Below are 20036 nucleotides of genomic sequence, written 5' to 3'. Positions count from 1 at the left end.
CCTCTTAGTCCAGTTGGGTCCTGGCGGGCTCCCCAGTTATGCTAACTATTAAAGTTCATATTGACAGAGTGCAAACCTGCTGGGCACACCCACATGCACTTTCAACTCCCTCTTTCTGAGGTCAGGAGGTTTTCTGATAAGATTTACTCTTGCTATGACCTGATTGACTTTCAGGTTACCCGCAGATCCACCAGAACTCAGTAGAAATAGATATGAACAGTGGGCTGCCATGCACACTGGACCCCTCAGCCTTTCCCTAAGTTCTTGGGAACTGGACGAGCAGCCAAGTTATTGGTTGCTTCATTTTGGTGTTTTGGTCATGTTTATCTCCTTTTGTGTGTGTGGTCACAAGGCTTTCTGTTTGACTTTACAGATATGGGACCCATAAACATGATGTCTTTAAGAAACAGGGAATTCCTGGGCCCAAACCTCTGCCATTTTTAGGAACTCTGCTGAATTACTACAAGGTGAGTGTTGATTGAACTCTGCATATGGCTTCCTTAATGGCCAATAATGGTTTAGTTATATTAAGTGGTCCTTGGGAGGAAATTCTGAGATCTCAGGCCTTATATTGTGTGTTCTCATGATATTGGAGAATGTCTACTGGTTCCTTTGTGCTTTGTTGCCAACTTAAAACTATTAAATGTGTGTGTGTGTGTGTGTGTGTGTGTGTGTGTGTGTGTGTGTGTGTATTCCTAGTTTGTATGTATGTATTTTCATGTGTGTGAGTACTCATATATGTGCAGGTACATATGCATGGATTTGTGTGTGCGTGGAGTGGCCAGAGGTTGATATTGGTTGTCTTCTTGATTGCTCTTCATTTTATGCTTTGATACAGGGTCTCTCACTTGAACCAAGCTCTCTCTGACTTTAGGGGGTTTGCTAGCCAGCTTGTTCCAGGAAGCCTGTGTTTCTGTCTCTGGCAAGTTGGGACTACTGGAGGGCTTTAACCCACTACCTAGCATTTGCAATGATACTGGAGATCCAAGCTGTGATATTTAGGGTGTTATTTCCCATGGACCTACCTTCACAACTCCCATTGTCAACTTTCCTCCATATTTATTAATTTTGGTTGAGTGTATGTGTGTACCATGGCATGCATACATAGATCAAAGGATAATGGGTGGGTAAGTTTTCTCCTTTTTCTATCTTATGAATCCTAGGGATGAAACTCGGGGTCATCAGGGTTGGTGGCAAGTGTCTTTTCATCCGAAGCCATCTGACTGGCTTTAATGTCAGTTTATTCAATGTCAAGTTTGCCTTGAGTGAAACACCCAGTTCTCCAGCCCATTTCATCTTGATATTCACGACATGATGCTCAAAATTTGTGAGAAAAAAGAAGTTTATTTCTTACCCAGTGCAGATTCTGGAAAGGCACTGTTGTACTTATTGAACAAAAATCTTTAAGGGGTTCCCAGCTTCAAGGACATCAAGCTTTATGCACTAGATTAAAATTTTCCTCTTTGTACCCGGGTTCATAAGCAACATTTTTCTTTTTTCTTTTTTCTTTTCTCTCTCTCTCTCTCTCTCTCTCTCTCTCTCTCTCTCTCTCTCTCTCTCTCTTTTGGTTTTTAGAGACAGGGTTTCTCTGTGTAGCTTTGCGCTTTTCCTGGAACTCACTTGGTAGTCCAGGCTGGCCTTGAACTCACAGAGATCCACCTGCCTCTGCCTCCAAAGTGCTGGGATTAAAGGCGTGCGCCAGCACCGCCTGGCTAACATTTTTTTCTTTTTACTAAATATTTCTGAATCATCAGCATATCACAGACCCACATAGACACCATTGGAAGATTTTTCATATACTTGGGTTCTCTACAATCACTGAACCCCTGAGGTTATTTCCATGGCTCTATCCCCAACATTCACACTTCATGGTATGTCTGGGTTCTTGAGAACTAGCGTATTTTGCTTCACTCTCTTTCTGTAGGAATGGAGGTCCAGGTTAACAATTGATTCTTTTAGAAAGATTTCACACACATAAGTGTGGGTTTGTGTACATGAGTGCAGTACCTATAGAGGCCAGAAGAGGGCAAGGGATTATCTGGAGACAGAGTTACAGATGGTTATGAGGTGCTGGATGGATATGGGTGCTGGGGATGGAACTTGGACCCTCAGGAAGATCAGCAAGTACTCTTAATTACTGAATCACATCTCCAAGCCTAATGACAAATTTTCTATTCTCTTTTGTTTTTGTGGTACTGAGAATGGGATCCAGGGTCTTCTTCATGTCAGGCAAGTGCTCTAACACTGAAATGTCTGCTCAGGTTTTTCTTCCTAAAGGTTCTATGCTTACTTTGCACATTCTTTAACACATTTTATTATTATGATGATGATAATGATTATTACTGTACATATGCTTGTATCTGGTGGTATGTATAGGTACATGCCTATGAGGTGAATGCAGAGGCTACAGGAAGATAATCATTTGTCCTGCCATATCAGTTTCCCTTATTCCACTGAGCCATCTGGCTGGTGCAACTCAATGTTACTGAAGAACTTTTCTCTGTCAGAAACAATAAACCTACTTTCATGGGATTTTAGGCTTTGGTTCCCTGGCTAGAGAAGGGTTGGTATATACAGGGCAATAATGGATTTCATGCTATTTCTCTTTCCAGGGTGTATGGAAATTTGATGTTGAGTGCTATAAAAAGTATGGAAAAATATGGGGGTGAGTATTCTGGAAAGGTCTGTGGAGCTGATCTTTTTAGGAAGATGCACTCTACATGTGCAAGGACAATGCCAGCCCAGGACTATAGTCATGCACCTCTCTGTTGTAAGGGTGATGCCATGTGTCATTAAATACCATGGCTCCCAGGTCTAATTATCTTCAGAACATTGCACATTGTGGCTTTTTGATAGGCTTTGGTGTTCCATGGACTCTGGACCTTGTGTTTTGCTGCTTTGTTTTGGTTTTTAAACATGGTTTCTCTGTGAAACAGCTCTGGATGTCCTGGAACTCACTCTGTATACCAGGCAGGCCTTGAACTCACAGAGATCCACCTGCCTCTATCTCCTGAGTTCTGGAATTAAAGTCCTAAGCCACCATCATCCCCAGCCAAGACTTTTGATAGTGGAGTATATCATTGTGTCCTGTCTAATTGAATTGACTTTGGAGATCAAAGTCAATTTGTATTTAAAAATCAAAGTGTTCTTCCTTGGATCTACATCCTTAATGGTCCTGTAAAGTGGCTGAGTCGGCAACAGGAACTGTTCCCTGTCATTGATGCTGGAGTTTGGCTAGATCTTTGGAGTGGGTGTCATCATATGCTAGTAGACACAAACAAGTGGGAGGAGGCTCTGGTTCTTCCTGCCTCTTCATGTCTTCTCCATCCTTAGGGACCACAGGCCTGAACACAGGGTCTGCTGAGTTGACATAGCCCATAAAGACCATGTCATTCAATGCCTACAGCAGGCTTTGCTGTCTGTCCAATGGCCCTATAAATGTCTCCTAGCAACATTATTGCTTGTCAACACTTGATCGTGTTTTCTCATCTTTTCACTGACTAATATTTATTTATTTGTTTGTTTGTCCACTCATCGTTATTTGTTCGCTTGTTTGTTTATTTGGGACATGATCTCTTTAAGTAGCCCTAACTGTCCATGTACTCGATATGTAGACCAGTCTTGCCTTGAACTCAAATATATGATTGTTTCTGCCTTCCAAGTACTGGGATTAAAGGCATTTTCCACCATGCCTGGCCTTAATATTGTTTTTTATATGAAACATTTTGCTTACATTTTTCATTAGGTTTTTTGTGTGTGTCTATGTGTACCAGTGAATTTAATTGGACTTACTTACAGAAGCATAAGTGAGCAAGAGCTTATCTGAGCCTTGGAGAAGTTGGTATATGCACCTCATTTAAAATCTGTATTTTCATTGTATCAAAACCAGGGTCTGGTGTACTCTAGGCAGTCTTTCTACCAGTAAGCTACATTCCCTAGCCCAGAGATTGAAATAATTTATTATTTTTTTTAATAATTTCTTACTTTTAATTATTTTCCTACACTTTAAACCACATACCAAAAAAGAAAAACTAGAAAGTACTTCATCTTGAATTGTAAATCATGAGAGTAATTATTAAATAATCATTTTAAGAAAATATACAAGAATGTGTTCTGACCCACCAAAAATACCTCAATTGAAATTTAAACAAAATTCACATTTTATTTAGATTGAAATAAACTGTACAAAATTGATCTTATTCACCAAAAATAACAGTAAAATTTTCTGTATTATTTAGATAAACCACAAAACATTTATTTTTGTAAGTTTTGCTTATGAATCAAGATGAGGCAGTAGACAGACATACTCATGTAAAAAGACAGAAGGAAACAGACAAGCCAGGAGCTGCCTATATGGATGGCCTTTGTCTTTGTCTTCACCATGAAGCAGAAGTGAATTTACCTGTGAAAAAGCTTATGAAAGTGTGGGTCCAACAAAGGAATGTAAACAGCAACAACCAAATGGGGAGCAACAGGGCCTGGCTCTGCCATTCACTTAGTCCTTTGGGGTCCTTCCATCCTGACAGAATTCCACTAAAACCTGCTGGCTGAGCTCATAAACTTCTGTAATTCCTGTGACTGTTCATCACAGTGGACTTTGTTGCTTTTGCAGTGCTGAGGCATGAGCTTTACACATGCTAGACAAGTGCTCCACTAAGCTATACCTGAGCCCTTGTGTTTTTGAGACTGAGTCTCACTATGTAGGCCAGGCTGGCCTAAAGCTTGTGCGTCTCATGCTTCTGCCTTTCAAGTGCTGCTACCACAAATTTTAAACACCCATAACTCCTACAAGTCAAAAGTCAATGATACACTTCATCGTAACACATTATAAAATGTATCTCTCATAAAATTCATTTTTCAAAGACCTGATAACTCAACAGCTGACAACTGGATCCACAATGATAAAGCTATATCTAAAATGACTTTAACTAAAGCAATTCCAGAGTGCCACTAGCAGGGAGGCATTCTGGCAATCCCAATGCCAACTTCTGCAAGAACAGATACTGAAAGCATGAGAGTTCAAACGGGGGCCATTTAACTATGGGGATTACCAACAGCTAATGATGCATTCAACTGGAGGTGTAGCCACAAGGTACACAGTGATTAATTGGCCTGCTATACCTTACGGCTTTTCTTCCAAACAGCAAACATAAGACATTTTAAAAATCTTTTAGGTATTTTCAATGGTTTCTGAATTATTTGTAGGAAGCTCTGGTTTATTTGTATAGAGTTTGATGTATGTGTCCACCATTAAATCCAGATCATGTTTTATATCAAAATTTATGTTAAGCAAAGCCAAATTACTTGACTTCTGGTCTGTCAAAGTGTTCCTCAAATATGCCTTGAGTCGCTTTTGCCCATTTTCATAGCGTGCTTTCTCAACTTTCATCACAGGGAGAATACATAGGTCCTTCAGCAAGGCATAGACATTGGGAAAGAACTTGATGTCAGGAAGATGGAGGGCTTCATAAATAGTGGATGGGAGGTCGATGTCTTTCCCTCTGTGTTTCCACTTGATTCTCCAACAGTGAAGCTTGGCTGCAAGAGTGTCAGGGTTGGGTAGGTCGCTCCTGTACATTTCAGCATCGAGCTCTTCTGAGGTGTTGAATTTGAGCTGCCCCATCACTGAGGGTACCAGAGATAGGCATTTCAGAGCTTTGAGGTGCTGTTCAGAGAATATGTCTTTAAGTTCCTGAATAATGTGCTCCACTGTTGGAACACTGAGGGTGTCTTTATTGTAATTCTCCGAGGTTAGCTGAGGTTCCAGGTTACCTTGCTGGGACCTCCAGAATTTCCCTGGGAGTTTCATTTGAATGTCAAGTTTCGTTGCTAAATTTGTGGCTTCCTCAAACCAAAACTCATGATAAACTTCAATATTTTCCATCACTTCATTAAGTGAATGCAGTACTGCAGTCAAGCTACCGGCTGCAAAGTAGACATCAGAAGTTTGTCCCTGGAGGTTCTTCCCAAAGGCCCTTGTAAAAGATAACACATTTTTAAGAACAACAACGGTAACAATGAAATCAAAATCTGTCACTGCACTACAGAGTACGAATGCTCGTCCGGCTATACAGTTATTCCACCTAATATTTGTGTCGCTATTTATACCATCTAAACATAAAACAAGTGCTTGTAGGAGATCCACTAAGATTTCAAAGGCGTCATGTCTGCCTGTCCACTGGGAATGGCAAATTTCCTTCAGCTCTTTACCCCGCTCTTCACTGTTCTGAAAAAGAACAGAAATTACATTGTCAAGTTCTAAAAGCAGCTGTGGTGATCGGTGGAAAAAAGAACAGACTTCCTCAATCGTTCCTAAAGCCACGGATACCCCTATCACAGGGGCAGACTTCACCAACCATGAATTTAAGGCACAGGAAGAGCAGAGTGTGTAGATAGCCTAGGGGTATTTTTCTAAAAGTCTTGAAGCGACAACTTTCATTTTGGAAGAAAATCCACTGGACACAATGTAAGCCTGACCACGACAATACTCCATATTCAATCCCCATTTCTCAGTTATTGTAGTGTGAAACTTCACAGCCAAAATTTCTGCATCAGCTTCATAGGGCAGGAAGCCCACAAACTCTTCTCTCAGGTTATGAGCTTCATCGACAAACCTCACCAGCACAGGCAAGTGCTCTTCTCCTGCTATGTCCACCACATTATCTGTGATGATGGAAAAGAAGTGCGAGTCTCTCACTTCCCTGAGCGTCTCCTCCCGAATGCAGCTCTCACAGATCTCCAGCATCTGTCTCTGCTGCGCTTTGGAGCAGAATAACGTGTTCACCGCTTTGGTCTCAAAGCGATTCTGCAGGACCTCCTCTCCAGAGTTGATTCGGCACTCCAGGAGCGCCTGAAAATTATCTGGAGCAAAGAGGCCTTTTGGGATCTCATCTGCCTCGTGCCCATCCAAGGGTATGTTCTGCTTTCCCATGAGAATCAGAATCTCAAATAATGACTTGAGGTACTCTTTGTTCTCCTTCTCCTGAAGGGTCAAAGGTAACACGTTTCCATCCTGCTGGTTCACTGCTTCTGCACCGGGGTTCTGAGCATTGCTGTTAGTTTCCTGTTCTTGTTCAGAAGTTTCCTCAGTTTTTTTTTTCTGTTTCAGTGACCTGATTTCATCTTCACTCAATTCTTTTATTCGTTTTCTGTGTCTGCTATGTGGATTGTTCAAATGACTGGTGAGATCAAATATTGTCAGTATTGCATTATCTCGAAGAACTGGTTCTACAGATCACAGAGGTCTCAAAGTGTTTGGCACGTAGCCGATAATGTTTATTTAGTTGATCAGGTGTTTTATCTTCTAAGTCTGCTCTCCTACAATTCTCAACCCACTTCTGGCATCTGGCCGGGTCCCGAGGGAACCTGAAGAAGGCCAGGTCCGACTGCGTGCTCTTCCGTGTGCAGTTGGGGGCTGCGCAGAAGATCGGCATGGTTGCCTGGCCAGCGGCCGGTCCAGCCCTCCCCTCCCCTCCTCATCAGGGCAGCACGGCCGCCCCGCGGGGCCGGGGAGGGGAGCTGGGCCGGCCGGCCGGCTCCACAAGGCCGCGCGCAGAGCATTATTTATTATTTTTAAGATTAATTTAATATAGTTTTTAATTTTTAAAAGGATTTTTACTTTAAATTATTTAATATTGATACTGTTTTATTTTAAGGGTTTAAATATTAATTTTACTTTAATATTTCATTTATGTAATTTTAATTTCTTTTTATTTTATATTCTTTGGTGTTTTGCCTGCATGTACATCTGTGTGCGGATGTCAGAATCCCTGGAGTTGAAGTTACAGACAGGTGTGAGCTGCCATATGGGTGCTGGGAACTGACCCTGGTTCCTCTGGAAGAGCAGTCAGTGCTATTAACTACTGAGCCATCTCTTCAGTCCCAATATTTTATTTTTAAACACCTATTATTGTTATTACTTTTAATTATGTGTATGTGCATGTTTGCTTGGTTTGTGTGTCTCTTCACGTGAAATGCTGATGATCACGGAGGCCAGGGGCATTGGAGCTGGAGTTACCTGTGGTTGTGAGCCATCAAAGGTGGGTGCTAGGAACCAAACTCAGGTCATCTGCATGAACAATATATGCTATTAACTCTGGTGCCATCTCCCCAGCCCCTTACAATACTGTAAATAAGCAAAAATTACAGAAAATGGTATAAGCAACTCTCACATATCCACATCTAGACTTAAAAATTCAAATCATACTTGCTTTCAGTAACCTTAAAGATGAAATACAATAAGATATAACATTCTAATTACATTTTAATTTAATTTGCTCCCTCACTGTCTCTATCTGATCTCCCATTAAAGATTACAACTTGTCTCAAATCAGTTATTTCAGTCTATCTTATTATCTATTCTATTTTGCCGAGCACAAAGTTCTGCAACATGTTTAGGCCAGTCTTTAATAAATTCAACAGTCTGATTTTCCTTATGAAGGGTGAGTCCAGCTGATGAATCAATAGCAGTCAATGCAATAATTCCCATAACCACAGCAACAATCAATCCAATCATCCTGTGAGTTCTTCTTAATAGTCTTTCTGAGAGTTTCTTGACTAGAATCACCATAGGTTAGCATGCCATAGCCTAAACAACTACACCAGCATCCAAACTGTTAACCTTGCTCCAAGAATATAAAACCATTCAGGGGTGACATCTAATGACATACTAGCATTAACGTAGGTATGAAGGGTACACTGTTCCAAGTGATGCTATAGTGATTAGGGTGCCATTGTTTAGGCCATTTCAGTAATATATAAGGTAATGGTATACATGCTGCAAAGTGATGATTTTGATTTAACCTAAAGGACAAAGTATATGTCCATCATTAATGTTTAACCTTCCTTTCAATACTTTAAGAGGATGTAAGGTACTTGACAATTTCTACAAATTAGTTTGAATGGAATTGTCAAATTGCTACATAAGAGCTGACATCCCAACATCATTTGATTGCATAGGTTCATCAAGAGTACAGCTAATTTCTCTAATCCCATTCAAGCCATACCTTTGCCATCTCAATTCTGAGTGAGAGTATTTTCCTCATGGGAATCCATAAGGGCTTAGATCAATGACTTTTCCTTGGGAGATATTAATAAGCACCTGATGCTTCTCACTTTTATATACCTACCCATGTATACAGTCATATTCCTTATTGCTAACCCACATCTCACAAAATGTCAGATTTATGGAACTAGTACAATGAATCTCCTATCCTCTAAACCCAGATACATGAAGCATAAAAATTTTATTTTGAATCTCCTGGGTAGTATTAATTATAGATAGCCAAATTTGAAAAGTTATATTTAGACAATGAGTTCCATTACCCATACAAATAGGGATTCCTTGCACTCCCACAGTATAGGTTATCCTTTCCTTACCTTACTCCTCAGGCCTTGCAGGTTCTCTCTGGTCATAAGTACCAGGTAGCCAAGATGATTCCATTGACCACAACAGGAATATCTGTATCTCCCCAACTGGTCCCTTTGTTAATGGGAGGATTAGGAATATAAGCCCAGTATGATTGTTCCCCTTTACCTATACAGTTAAAACAGACAGCATAGCATGGAACAATGTTGTAGCATTCAAAGGCTTCCTAGCCAGCTGAACTATTGCTTCCTCCTTTTCAGTCAATTTCTTAAGCCATCCCCATGTAGGAAGATCAGCTGATTGTTGCAAGGGCTTTCTGTATCTCTGTCTTTCCAGAGTTGTGTTATGGATGTCAGCAGCCAAGGCAGCATGGAGAGTTCTCATGCTTGTGTCAAAATTTTATTAATTTAGATGGTTTCCACAACTTGTTGTCTCCTGCAAAAGCATAAGTATGACCTCAAGTGCAATATAACAACTTCCCTGAGTTCCATTCTGATGTTAAAACATCCTTGTAGTACACATGATAACCCAATTCAGCATCTTTTTCCACAGTCCAATGTCTTTCAGCAGCTGTTACCCTGTTTCATTAACATTTAAAAATATAAAGTTAGTAAAGCATGATGTAATCAATCCTTGGGAGTCCTCATAGCACCCTTTTTTTAAGCATCTCTTTTAAAGTATGATTAGGTCTTTCAACAATTGCTTGTCCTGTAGAGTTATGTGGTATCCCTGTAATGTGTTTTATGTTATAATTTGCAAAAGGGATGTTTTACTTTACTGGAAACATAAGCAGGAACATTATCAGTTTTAATTTGTATTGATATACCCAATTACAGCCATTGTTTCTAATAAATGTGTACTTACAGATTCAGCCTTTTCAGAACTTAAGGCAGATACCTATTGAAATCCACAGTATGTATCAATGATATGATGTACATATTTTATTTTTTCCAAATTCTGCTAAGTGAAATACATCCATTTTCCAAATTGCATTTTTTGGCAACCCTTAAGATTACTTCCTGCTGGTAAAGGAACTTGAGTAATATAAACAAGTGGAACAATTTTCTTTAGCTTGTCACCAGGTATTGGAAAATTTTTTACTGTAAGCCTTAATGGTAAACATGATTTTTTATGAAAATTTGAAGCTTCTAATACATTTTCTATTAGTAGTTGATCAATTTCTTCACTTTCTTTTGCTAATGGCCCATGGATCCTCAATGAGACCAAATGATAATACATAGTAGATAATTTCTGTCCCAGATTGCTTGTTGCTCTTGTATGAATAACAAATTTAATTCTGACTTATCAGGAATAAGTTTAGCAGTTTCTATATACAATAATACTCTTTTAGCATATTGAGAATCAGTAAGTATATAAAGAAACTTATTAAAATCTATTAATACCATTGAAAGGCATATAATTCTGATTTTTGGACTAAAGCATATGGACTTTGTAGTACTTTTTATGTTTCCTGCTTTCCAACCTAATTTATTTCCATCAGGATAAAATGTAAGGGTCCCAGAAATAGAAGTTCTTTTTATTATACTGGTAGTAATCTATTCAGTTATTTTTATAAATTGAAATTCTTTACTTTGGGCATAATTATTGTTGATTTCTATTAAATAATTGCTACAGGTTCTTTGTCAGTCATCATTAATTACCCATAAAATTGCATAATTTCAACATTAGTGTAAGGTTCTACAATCACAGCTGGACCCATTTCTCACAATTGATAAAGTCTTATTCTTCCTTTTATAATTAATCCAGGAACCTTTTGATAAACTATTTACTCTGTTTATGAGCTAAAAAATATCCATTCTAAAACATTATCTTCCTTTCATGAGTCCAGTAGGGGAATAAGTAGAAGGTAAAATTACTAAAATACATTCAATTTGTGAGATCTAATAGATTTAAAAAGACATCTTGCAATTTCTGTTCTACTTGGGCCAACTCCGTTTCTGCTTCAGTTGTTCAATGCCTGAAACTGTTTCAATCTGAGTCACTTTGTAAAATTTGAAATGAACTACTTAATTTTCGAGTAGTCAGTCCAATTGTAGGCCACAACCAATTAATATCTCACAATAAATTTTGAAAATCATAAAGTGTATGTAATTCATGTCTTCTAATCTGTCCTATTTGTGGCTGGATTCTCTGTTTACTTAATTTAAATTCTAAATAATTAAGAGAGTCTCCTCTTGGAATTTTTTCAGGAGCAATTTGCGATCCCCATTGAGGTAAAATCTGGTGCGCCTCAGCAAACACCTTTTCAAGGCTATTGACATCAGAGGCAGCTATTAAGATATTATCTATATAATGATGTTGTTTTTAAACTAAATCTCAATCTTATGATTTTACCAATAAAGACTTGGGAGTCAGATGCTGGGGTGAAAACCTGCAAGTTCACAAAGGCAGAGGAGCAATGAACTGACCTTCCTCCTTAGCTGAGTCACAGAAAGAGAGCTTTCCTTTCCCGTCCCAATCCAAATAGGACCACAAAACTCCACGTCCCTCCTCACTACTTCCTGTGCCTCTCTCTATCTATGTTCTGGACTCCCTATAACTTTCTATGGCTACTTCCTGTCAACTAGTTGCTGGCTCCTTCCCTTGACCCAAGGTTGATTTTATTTAATTAATGCAGTCTCAGTGTTCACTATGTGATCAAGTATCCTGAATCACAATGATAAATAATGGATTGAGTAAATTGTTTATGAAGTACTTCCAGTGGTTTATTTATAAACTATTGACACAAAGTTGGACTATTTAACATTCCCTGGGGAAGGGCTTTCCGTTTAGATAACTTTTTAACAGGCTGGGGATTATTATAAGTAGGAACTGTAAAAGCAAACTTGTCTCTATCCTGTTCTTGCAAGGAAATAGTATGAAAGCAATGTTTTAAATAAGCCAAGCCTTTGACAATAAAGAAGGTAATGGAATTCTAGGCTCTAAATGAACCATAGGTTGAATTACATGGATTACAGTTTTTAAATCAGTCAATACCTGCCATTTTTTTTAGTTTTTTTTAATTGCAAGTACAGAAGAATGTCAAAGATTTGTAGTTTTTCAATGTGTTTAGCATCTGTTTTGTACTAGTAGCTCAAACACCTGTAATTTTTTTTATTAAGGGCCACCTCTCCACCCACACAGGCTTATTAGTTAACCATATTAAAGGTAGAGCAGTTGAAATTCCAGTTGTTTACCCTAATCCAAATTTGGGTAGCTAACTTCTGTCTTGTGTTGTTTCTGGGCAACCTGTATAGCCTGTGTTTTTCATTGACAATTTTTTTCAAAACCTATTTTAGGAATGTATCGAAATTTAAAATCATTTCATGAGTTGTTTCTGAAATTGTAGGAATATTAATTTGAGCTGTATAGTATAGAGTAGGTAATCTCTTTTGTGAAGCTTGTGAAATTTATGTGTAAACATTCTCTTTGTCCTTTTTAAAAAGCCATCTATAAAAGCATTAAAAACAATCTCTACATAATTTTAAGAGGTAAGTTTAGGCAATACCCACGGGGTATTTTTTATAAAATAGTAAAAAGATGATCCTTTTTTATAGATCTCAAGTAATATGTTAATGCAGCCTGCTAATTATTAACAGTGTGGAATGAACAATTTACTTGAAAAATAATTTTGTAGGCTCTTTGTCAGTAAGATGTTATTTCTATGAGCTATTATTAGTAGTCATATTATTTAATGAGCTAATAACCTGCTCTGTTTCAGATGTGACATTTTATAGAATTTAACCAAGAGTTGCCAGAAAGCAACTCAAAGAGCAAGTCAAATCCTCAGTAGCAATAAATAGACAAGAGTATACACAATGATTTAGATCAAAATTATACATTTTCCTCTTTTAGTTTGTTTATTATGTAAATTAAACATTCATTCAAGCTTTAATCAGATGATCAAGAGAAGAGAATATCCTCCATATAATGAATGGCTAATACCTCTGGAGATTCAAACAGCATTGGCTCAGTACTTTACATCCTGATTGCAATTGTTTTCTGTACTACAGTTGGGCTTGTTTTAATTTTTCCTCCCATGAAGAGATCATTCATAATGACTTATTTCTGTTATTAGGAGGAAAAAAAACATTTCCCATGAAGGGACATTTAATATGAACTTATTCCCACTGGGAGTGAAAAACAAAAAACATTTAAATCAAAATTAAACAGACAAACAAGAAAATTGCAAGTCCTGGGCCAGCTGCCCCTGCTCAGGCTGCAGTAGTGGAGCTCCACCCACCCTCCTCTGGAGTTCAGGTCTTGCCTCACTGTGCTCTGTGTGGTCCTTGAGAGAAAGCACCTGCAGCATCACACAGCAGAGAACTCTGAGATCCTGCTGACATGAACCCCTTTTTTCTATGGGAAAGGGGTTTCTCCTTCCTCTATTTCTACTGGGAAGAGGGTTTTTTCTCCCTTTATTTTTCTTCATAACTTCCTATTTGTAGGCCTTTATTAAATAATTTCTTTTATTCTACCAGGAACAGTCTTTTGTTTTTTTAATGGAAAATTTCTTCTTAAATTTTCTTTTCTTTCCTCTTTTCTACCAGGAAGATTCCTTTTTTAAAAAATTTCTCTTATTCTTTGTCTCCAGATTTATCCATTTGTATCCTTAATTCTTGAAATGGTCTCTATGTCCCTCTCCTCTGAAGAAGGAAGAGGAGATTCATCTCCATTATCTTCACCCTCCTCACATTCTTCTTCCACTGAAACAACATTCCTGTCTTCCTGTGAGAAAACATTCTCCTCTGCTGACTGACAATTTCTGTCCTGAATGTTTTCCTTTTTGCTCCCCTTTTCTACTTCAGGTGGAGCTTTCTGTGATTTCTCACTCTGTGTGGGATCCTGAGGGTTTGAGATCAAATTACATAAAGACCAAATCTTGACGGGTATGGACTCCTCTCTCGGATGAGTGCTAAATAAGCTCTCAACACTTGCTTCCAAAATGTCAGTTCCAATTGAACCTGGGGAGTTTCATGAAACCAATAACAATGCCTTTTCACTAACACCAAAGGCTCTGTAAGCTGTTTTTCTTCCTCATTCACTCCATTTCCTTTTTTTTTGGCGGGGGGGAGGGGGTCTGAATTATTTTTCTTTATTCATCTGTTGGTTGCTTTTCACTCATGTAACTCCAGAGCTATGATCCATAGTAGAATGATTTGCAAAAATTTAACAAAAATAAAAAGTAAAATTTCAGGGTTACAAACAGCATTTATTCAAGGAGTGATGTTTTACCATAGTAAATAGTAATTAACTTAATTAACTTTAATGAAAGTCCTCAAAGATGGTAGGTAAGGTTGATGATCTTATCTACAGCCAAATACAGGCCACATTTGAAGAGAACCTTGTTTGCAGGTGAGAGGTGCAGGTGGTGGGTGGGAATGGCAGGGAGGTGGGGTTCCAGAGACAGCCTGATGTCTATGAACTATCATTTTTTTAAACTTAGGTAGGAGCAAGTTGTATGGTGGACTGTACTCCCTGTGTCCCACAGTTGATTCACCAGGGATAATGATCTGAGTCCTTTGGGGTACCTATTCCCTGATCACCAGAAACCACCTTTCATATTGCACACCTAACTGGGTTCAAAGCAAGAAAGGATGTGATAGGTAGGAGTTGATGGATGGTTAAAGAAGATGTTTCTGATATCATGGGAGAAATGATTCTTCCCGAGTCTAGTGGGGTTTTTTGTTTTGTTTTACTTTGTGTTGTTTTTGAAACCTTAAAGGAAGAGAGGAAGAAAAGAGCATTAACAAAAAGAGAAAAAAAAATATTTTTTAAGTAATTTTTTTTGAAGTTTTTTTTCTGGGGCTTGAGAGAAAGCTCGGTGGGTAAGAGTCTGTACTACTCTTGTGGAGCCCTTTCACTTGGTTTCTAGCAACCACGTCAATCAGCTCATAACTGTCTCTAACTGTGTGCCCAGAGAGTCTGTGACACTCTTCTGGCATCTGTGGACACCTGCACTCATATACACATTACTATATCCAAGCCCCTACACACAAAAAATAAAATTTTTAAAAAGAAAAACAATTTTTGCCAAGCAAATGTGTGTACAAATGTCAACAAATAACTCAAATTACTCTAAGAAGATGAGATTTTAGATCTGGAAGTTTCTATGTGGAGATGAAGCTCTTGGGAGGGAAAGATTAGCTGATGCTTCTGGTCCCTGGGGAAGGATGTGGCCTCTCAGATGTGGCTCTGGGGAGTATCCCACAAACAAGAATATTTGAGGGTCATATCTGCTAATCACACCTTTGTCTTCTGTTAGTCATGTCTCACATATCAGCAGTGTCCACCTCTTCCTTCTTTTCTTCCTGAATCCCTGCTATGGGTCTCTTAGAGAATTTTCCAATAACCCCTGCTGAAGAAAAACTACCAAAGAAGATGCATACAAGTAAATCCCACAGTTCTTGAAAAAGCTGTCTTCCCAGAGGTCATCTCACAGCCATGACACCTCTTGACAAATACCAATAACTTTGTGTGTGGAAGGGTGTATAAACATTTTGGGTCAAAGCCAGGTCCATCTGTGATTCTTTTTTTCTTTTTCTTATTATTAATTGATTTTCTATTCATTTTACATACTAACCACAGATTCCCTTCACCTCCCTCCTCTCACGCCTCAGCCTGCCCCCAATTCCCCTCATTCATACCTCCTCCAAGGCATGGGGAGTCAGCAGAGCCTGAGGCAGGTAGAAGCCCCTCCTCCCTGCACCAAGGAAGTACAAAGTGTCCCACCATAGGCACTGGGCTCCAAAAAGCCAGCTCATGCACTAGGAAGGGTCCCAGTCCCACAGCCTGCCTGGGGGGGGGCACTAAACAGCTCAAGCTAAACAACTGTCTTGCCTATCCAGAGGACCTAGTTCAAGTCCAATGGGGACTCCACAGCTATTCATCCACACTTCATGTGTTTCCACTAGTTTGGCCAGCTGTCTCTGTACATTTTCCCATCATGATCTTGATGTCCCTTGCTTATAGAATCCCTCCTCTGTCTTATTGATTGGACTCCTGGAGCTCAGCCTGGCACCCAGCTATGGATCTCTGCATCTGCTTCCATCAGTCAATGGATGAGGGCTCTATGATGACAGGGTTTTCAGCTATCTGATCACCTGAGTAGGCCAGTTCAGGCACACTCTGGAATATTGCCAGTAGGTAAGGTGGGGTCATCCTTGTGGATTTACCTGGGAAATTCCCTAGCACTCTGTTTCTCCCTATTACCATGATGTCTTCATTTATCATGGTATCTCTTTCCTTGCTCTCCTACTGTGTCCCTATTCTAGCTCGAACCTCCCATTCCCCTATGTTCTAATCCCCCATTGGTCGCCCTCCCTTACCACACCTCACCCCAGTTTGCTCATGAAAATCTCATCTATTTCTTCTTTGCTGGCCTATCAATGTGTCCCTCTTAGGGTCCTCCTTGTTAGCTAGCCTCACTGGAACTGTGGGTTGCGGTTTGGTTATCCTTTGCTTTACATCTAGTATCCACTTATGAGTGAGTACATACCATGTTTGTCCTTCTGAGTCTGGGTTACCTCACTCAGGTTGATATTTTCTAGTTCTATCCATTGGCCTGCAAACCTCATGATGTCATTGTTTTCCTCTGTTGATTAGTATTAGTACTCCACTGTGTATATATACCACATTTTCTTAATCCATTCTTCAGTTCAGGGGCATCTAGGTTTTTTCCAGGTTCTGGCTATTACAAATAATGCTTCTATGAACATAGTTGAGCATGTATCCTTGTGGTATAATTGAGCATTCCTTGGGCCCAAGAGTGGTATAGCTGGGTCTTGAGGAAGATTGATTCCCAATTTTTTGAGAAATTGCCATACTGATTTTCAAACTGCCTGTACAAGTTTGCACTCCCACCAACAATGGAGGAGTGTTCCCCTAGCTCCACATCCTCTCCAGCATAAGCTGTCTTCAGTGGGTTTTTTTTTTTAATCTTAGCCATTCTGACAGGTGTAAGATGGTATCTCAGAGTTGTTTTGATTTGCATTTCCCTGATGACTAAGGATGTTGAGCAATTCCTCAACTGTTTCTCAGCCATCTGAGATAATTGTCTGTTGAGCTCTGTAGCCCATTTTCTAATTGGATTGTTAAGTATTTTGGTGTCTAGTTTCTTGAGTTCTTTATAATTTTGGAGATCAGCCTTCTGTCAGATGTGGAGTTGGTGAAGATCTTTTCCTGTTCTATAAGTTATCATTTTGTCTTATTGACCGTGTCCTTTGCCCTACAAAAGCTTCTCAGTTTCAAGAGGTTCCATTTATTAATTGTTGCTCTCAGTGTCTGTGCTACTGATGTTATAATTAGGAAGTGGTCTCCTGTGCATTCAAGACTACTTCCTACTTTCTCTTCTATCAAGTTCAGTGTAACTATATTTATGTTGAGGTCTTTGATCTACTTGGACTTGAGTTTTGTGCAGGGTGACAGATATGGATCTATTTGCAATCTTTTACATGTTGACATCCATTATGCCAGCACCATTTGTTGAAGATGTTTTCTTTTTTCCACTGTACAGTTTTGGCTTCTTTGTCAAAAATGAGGTGTTCATAGGTGTGCAGATTAATGTTGGGATCTTCAATTTGATTGATCCACATGTTGATTTTTATGCCAGTACCAATCTGTTTTTGTTACTATAGCTCTGTAGTAGAGCTTGAAGTCAGGGATAGTGATGCCTCCAGAGGTTGCTTTATTATACAGGATTCTTTTAGCTATCCTGGGTTTTTTGTTTTTCCATATGAAGTGAGTATTGTTATTTCCAAGTCTGTGAAGACTTGTGTTGGGATTTTGATGGGATTGCATTGAATCTGTAGATTGATTTTGGTATGATTGCCATTTTCACTATGTTAATCCTACCTATGCATGAGCATGGGAGATTGTTCCATTTTATGATATCCTCTTCAATTTTTTTCTTCAGAGACTTAAAGTTCTTATCATATAAGTCCCTCACCTGTTTAGTTAGAGTTACCCCCAGGTATTTTATATTATTTGTGGCTATTGTAAAGGGTAATGTTTCTCTAATTTCTTTCTCAGTCTGTTTATCATTTGAATATTAGAGGGCTACTGATTTTTTTGAGTTAATCTTGTATCCTGCCACATTACTAAAGCAGTTTCTCAACTGTAAGAGTTCCCTGGTAGAATTTTTTGGGCCACTTATGTATACTATCATGGCATCTGCAAATAGTGAAAATTTGACTTCTTCCTTTCCAATTTCTATCCCTTTGATCTTCTTTTGTTGTCTTATTGCTCTAGCTAGAACTTCAAGTACTATATTGAATAAGTATTGGGAGAGTGGACAGCCTTGTCTTGTTCTTGATTTTAGTGGAATTGCTTTGAGTTTCTCTCCATTTAATTTGATGTTGGCTCTCGGCTTGCTATAAATTGCCTTTATTATGTTTAGGTATGTTCCTTGTATTTTTGATCTCTCTAGAACCTTTTTCATGAAGGTGTTGGATTTTGTCAGAGGCCTTTTCAGCATCCAATGAGATGATCATGTGGTTTTTTTCTTTCAGTTTGTTTATATGGTGTATTATAGTCACTGATTTTCATATGTTGAATCATCCTTGTATTTCTGAGATGAAGCCTACTTGGTCATGATGGATAATTTTTTTGATGTGTTCTTGGATTCAGTTTGCCAATATTTTTTGAGTATTTTTTGCATCATTGTTCATGAGGGAGATTGGTCTGTAATTCTCTTTCTCTGTTGCATTTTTGTGTGGTTTGGGTATCAGAGTAACTGTAGCCTCATAAGAAGAGTTTGGTAATGTTCCTTTTGTTTCTATTGTGTGGAACAATTTGTAGAGAATTGGAATTAGCTCTTCTTTGAAAATCTGGTAGAATTCTGCACTGAAAGCATCTGCTCTTGGGCTCTTTTTGGTTGGGAGACTTTCAATGTCTGTTTCTATTTACTTAGGGGTTATTGGTCTACTTAAATAGTTTATCTGGTCTTGATTTAATTTTGGTGTGTGGTACCTATTCAGAAAATTGTCCATTTTTTAGATTATCCAATTTTGTGGAGTACAGGTGTTTGAAATATGACCTGAGATTTTCTGGATTTCCTCGTTGTCTGTTGTTATATCTCCCTTTTCATTTCTGATTTTGTTAATTTGCATGATCTCTCTCTGTCTTTTGGTTAAGTTGGATAAGGGTTTGTCTATCTTGTTGATTTTCTCAAAGAACCAGCTCTTTGTTTCATTGATTCTTTGTATTGTTCTCTTTGTTTCTATTTTATTGATTTCAGCCCTCAATTTGATTATTTCCTGACATCTATTTCTCGTGGGTAAGTTTGCTTCTTTTTGTTCTGGAGCTGTTAACTCGATAGGGTGAGATTTCTCTATCTTCTCTATGTGGGCATTAGTGTTATGAATTTTCCTCTTAGCACTGCTTTCATAGTGTCCCATAAGTTTGGATATGTTGTACTTTCATTTTCATCGACTTCTAGGAAATCTTTGATTTCTTTCTTTATTTCTTCCTTGAACAATTGGTGATGCAATTGGGCATTATTCAGTTTCCATGAGATTGTAGGCTTTCTGTAATTTTTTGTTGTTGTTGAAATCTAACTTTAAGCCGTGGTAGTTTGACAAAATACAGGAGGTTATTCCATTTTATTTTCTGTTGCGATTTGCTTTGTGACAGCATGTGGTCAATTTTAGAGAAGGTTCCATGGGGTGCT

At 38.7% G+C, this 20036-nt stretch overlaps 2 protein-coding genes and 1 pseudogene across 9 annotated transcripts in view; 1 reads left to right on the top strand and 2 right to left on the bottom strand.

Moving 5' to 3' along the window:
- The window catches only part of LOC102916524 (cytochrome P450 3A11-like), a 229252-nt gene that overhangs the window by 175322 nt on the left and 33894 nt on the right, over positions 1-20036 (bottom strand). The gene's annotated exons all lie outside the window — the stretch shown is intronic.
- The window catches only part of LOC102923694 (cytochrome P450 3A11-like), a 43035-nt gene that overhangs the window by 6234 nt on the left and 16765 nt on the right, over positions 1-20036 (top strand). For 2 of the 8 annotated variants that reach the window (XM_076560303.1, XM_076560304.1), the window contains exons 2-4: positions 374-467; positions 2613-2665; positions 7992-8039. The exons of 2 other annotated variants lie outside the window; for them this stretch is intronic. In XM_076560303.1, coding sequence (XP_076416418.1) covers positions 374-467; positions 2613-2665; positions 7992-8039 — 195 coding nt within the window. Of the gene's footprint in view, positions 1-373; positions 468-2612; positions 2666-6779; positions 6913-7991; positions 8040-20036 lie in introns of those variants that run through there. 4 more of the 8 variants (XM_006997630.4, XM_076560306.1, XM_076560307.1 and 1 more) reach the window with 3 other exon arrangements.
- Positions 4137-7474, bottom strand: LOC102923389 (52 kDa repressor of the inhibitor of the protein kinase pseudogene; annotated as a pseudogene).

This window comes from Peromyscus maniculatus, chromosome 23 (genome assembly GCF_049852395.1).
Source record: "Peromyscus maniculatus bairdii isolate BWxNUB_F1_BW_parent chromosome 23, HU_Pman_BW_mat_3.1, whole genome shotgun sequence".
Lineage (NCBI taxonomy): Eukaryota > Metazoa > Chordata > Mammalia > Rodentia > Cricetidae > Peromyscus > Peromyscus maniculatus.
The sequence above is the reverse complement of the archived record's forward strand: the minus strand, read 5'-3'. Positions and strand labels throughout refer to the sequence as shown.